Source organism: Oryzias latipes, chromosome 14, assembly GCF_053564925.1.
Source record: "Oryzias latipes strain Hd-rR chromosome 14, Olatipes_Hd-rR_3.1".
Classification (NCBI taxonomy): Eukaryota; Metazoa; Chordata; class Actinopteri; order Beloniformes; family Adrianichthyidae; genus Oryzias; species Oryzias latipes.
Window position 1 is genome coordinate 26,358,368 of NC_136250.1, and position 3,818 is coordinate 26,362,185.

The 3,818-nt window shown below is 44.6% G+C and overlaps 1 protein-coding gene across 1 annotated transcript; it reads left to right on the forward strand.

Moving 5' to 3' along the window:
• Positions 1–529: 529 nt before the first annotated feature.
• LOC101170294 (uncharacterized protein C11orf87) lies at positions 530–2,779 on the forward strand. The gene is made up of 2 exons (XM_004076778.5): positions 530–973; positions 1,330–2,779. The coding sequence occupies exon 2, from the start codon at positions 1,430–1,432 to the stop codon at positions 1,841–1,843; it is 414 nt and encodes a 137-aa protein (XP_004076826.1). The 5' UTR covers positions 530–973; positions 1,330–1,429; the 3' UTR covers positions 1,844–2,779.
• The last annotated feature ends 1,039 nt before the right edge of the window (positions 2,780–3,818 follow it).

Sequence of the window (3,818 nt, forward strand, 5' to 3'; positions counted from 1 at the left end):
GACAATTTAAACAGTCTGATTATTAACATGAACCTGAAGTCACTGACAACTCAAAACATCCCACACAAAAAAAAATAGCCCAATCCTCAGTCACACCAAGGAAAACTATTGTTTCTTTAAATTTACCCTTGAATCTATCTTTAACGTGTGCCTTTTTGACTTGAAGGCAAAAATATTTCAGCACAAATGTGCAGAGGTTGGCCTCCCTGGACCGCATGTCAAACGGAACCCCATAAGCATGTGGTGACTTTTGTCTGACATCATTAGTGTTGACATTATTTAATGAAGAAGGATTCGTTAAGACACATAATGACGGCTTAAGTGTTTAGAGACAATTGGGATGGTCTTGTCTAATTAAATAATTAACAGTTTTCCAAATTTCCATTATACATGCTTCTAATTATTGACTATAAGCCTAAAGTAGTGGTAATAAATCTTTAAAGGCTTAGTATTTGACTGGCCACACCCTCATGAATATCAGTATTTTAAAGATATGTGCTTAAATGCTAAATTTGCCATATTTGGCACTGATTTGTCTTTAGGCAGAGTGTGTTATCAAAGTGGTCCAGTGGGATTTGCATTGACTGAATCTCAGGACAGAGAGAGAAAAAAAAGACAGGAGCTCCCCTGCCAGCTGAGTGGAAGGGACTTTTAATGCAGCTGCAGCTCTTCATTCAGATGCTGAGTGGAGGAGCAGATGACCAGAGGACGGACACTTTTTCCAGACGCAGCCCTTTTCCAAAGCGATTTCTTTTCAAGCTAACGTTGATGCCCGGTGGGGGATTTTCCTGCCATCTCATTTTGGAGGGAAGTCTTGGGTGCGGAGAGAGCGGATTGCGGCAAGCAGTGCATCCCGAATGATCGGATCTCAGCAGCAGCAGCAGCTCATTGTATGAAATGCGTCAACCCGATCCACTTTACACACATCAGCTCTCCATTCACGGACTGGTCCCCTCGCACATTGCTTCATCAGGTAAGATGAAGATCATCTTCTGTTTTCTGACTTGCTTGAGGTGCAACGCGCGCAGACGTTTTCTCTGCGTAAAGATGACTTTCTTGTCCAAAGACGCCGATGCCCTGGGAAGGATTTGTTGGCAGATTGTTGTAGGCCCACTCATGACAAAAGATGATGTATTGTTCTCACTTTTGTCTGGTCTTTTTCAACGTCGTATCAATGGGTTTGGGCTTTTGCAGGTTTTATTGTGACTGAAATTGTGCGTAAAACCCCTTTCCCTTGGTTTAATTCAAGGTGGTGAATTATGTGGGGTTTTTTTTCTTTTTCTTTTTTTTTTGAATGAGCGGGTCTCATGTGTCTTCTCTTCGGTGCAGGTAACCACATGCGCGGGCCGGTGTCACCGCGCTGAGCCCGCAGACAGCGAAGGGTACCGGGTTCAGAGAGACAAGACTGGTCGGGTAAAAGGCGGACCGGATGACGGCGAGAACCGTGGAGGCCTCGGGGATGTCGGTGCACCGCTGTCACGGAGGGTTCCAAGCCAGTAACGGCACCTGCGCAGAGCAGCTCAGCCTTTTTCCGCCGTTCTCCTCCACGCTGGCGCTTCTTGTGCTGGTGGCCGTGCTCGTCGGGATCATCCTCGTTTCCTTGGCAACGTTCCACTTCCACAAGAGGAAGCTTCAGAATAGGAAGATCCAGCGCGCGCAGGAGGAATACGAGCGCGACAGTCGCAGCCCCACGCGCGTCGGGGCGAGAGGGGAGCCCGCCAGGCCGTGCGTCATCGTCCGGCCGGTGAGACGTGAGGAGAAGCTCCTCGTGTGCCAGAACACAGAGAGCGCAGACAGCGCAGCCGTCCACGCTGAGGACAGGCGGGCGCCTCTTGACTGTTAACTTCAGGGAATGAGACTGTGGAATAAACAGGAAAAGCAATAAGGCACAAAGATCCCCCCCACACACACCCATTGCCCCTGCTTGTAGATTAGACGAAAAAAACGCAGAACACGACGCAGACTAGATGAAACACTAGAAGTGCACACGGTGTGGTCACACAAACACCTTCCTTATAGTATTTAGCCAGTAATTCCTTATGGGATTGTGTAAAATATTTGCCTGCTTTGACTTTTGGACCTCTCCTTCTTTAAACCTCAAAGATGTTTAAACTTTAAACCCATCTTGGGATGTGACACATAGTTGCGTTGAATTATTAAGAGCTGGTGGCACAACTCCAACCTAAATGGCTCTCTGATCTTCCTTGGCATGTCTTCTGACACACTACCAGTATATAGTTAGACTATAATGGGTGTTGTGGTGCTGTTAGGCAGTGCAAAACTGCACATATGCTATAGAAATGGCTTCTTTGTTTGCATAGTATTTTTTCTTCAATTATAAGTGACTTAGCATTTTTGCATACAGTACTGTCCTCCAATGTCTGCCAGACATCTGTAGGTAGAGCTCTAGATGGGATGCAAGACCTTTTGCTGTAGTTATATGCACACAGACCTTTTTTCCTTAAAGTGTCAGATGAGTAAGTTTTAGTGCTTATACAGTATTTACATTTGGAGTATTTATATCGTATTCTCTGCTATATAATAAACTGAGAATTCTTCCAGAGGCTTTCGGTTGAAGCCAGTTTTGATCCTTCATATTGTACAGTGAGCCTGATAGACATAATGTGTCATTTATTACATGAGTTTATTGTAAATTTATGCCAATATGCGAGCTGGAATGTTTTGCAGTAACGTCATCTTTCTGGAGTTCATATAATCTGCCTTATCAAAGGAAAACTATGTGATATTGAAAGTTTATAAATAAATGCATAGTAACTGACTGGTTTGGTAACTGTTTGTGTCAGTATGCTTGCAGATTTCAAGTGAATGATTGGAATTTATGCAATGGTGTTGGGTATGATGACAATGCCTTTTAAAAAGGGGTTTTAATGATTAATCAACTTAATCGTCCATCCATCCATCCATCCATCTTTTAAATCCATTTTTGCCCCTCTCTGGGTCACGGGGCTGCCGGAGCCTATCCCGGCCACTCATGGGCGAAGGCGGGAGACACCCTGGACAGGTCACCAGTCTGTCACAGGGCCACAAGCACACCCATGCACACGCACATTCACACCTACGGACAATTTTGAGTAACCAATTAACCTATGAAGCAAGTTTTGGGACAGTGGGAGGAAGCCGGAGTGACTGAATCGATATACGATCAAACCAGATCAATCTGTCTTAGGCAAGTTGTGAACTTTCGCTAAAGATGTCTTGGATTGATTTTAGGTCAAAATCAACTAAAACCAACTTTGAGTCATTTCATTGTTTAAATGTATCGCACTCCTGATGCTAAAGGTTTGATCAGAATAATTTCCAAGTAGAAATACATTCCCAAGGATATTTGTAGGAGTTATGCACAAGGATGTTTGAATCATGCATTTGCTGAAGACCAAGTGTTCGGAATACAAAATCCTGCCCACTGCATGAAGAGCAGAGTCACTCATGCAGGCCCCACCGGTTCTTATGATTCACCGACATGAAGGTTAGACTCCTAAATTCAACATCCAGCTGTAATGAAGCCACGTCGTGTCCCATTGAGGGGTCAGAGGAAACGACTCTGCATCTGTCAGGGTATTGGACGAGTGCCAGAACACCTTGTTCCTAATTGTCCCCAGCGCTGAAAAAAGAGAAAGAAAGAAAACAAGCCTGAGAATATGAAGCAATTGCTGGCGAAACTCCAGCCCTGGAAGAAGCTCTGACATGCTGCCCATCTATTTTATCTCGTTGGCATAAGTGCAACAGAATGGAGCCATATTTCCTTGCAGGGAAACTGGAGGAAAGTCAATGAAAGATGACTAACACATTCTACATTT

What these genes read in the sequence shown, in the direction of transcription:
- LOC101170294 (XM_004076778.5), top strand. Translation starts at nt 1,430, where the DNA reads ATGACGGCGAGAACCGTGGAGGCCTCGGGGATGTCGGTGCACCGCTGT.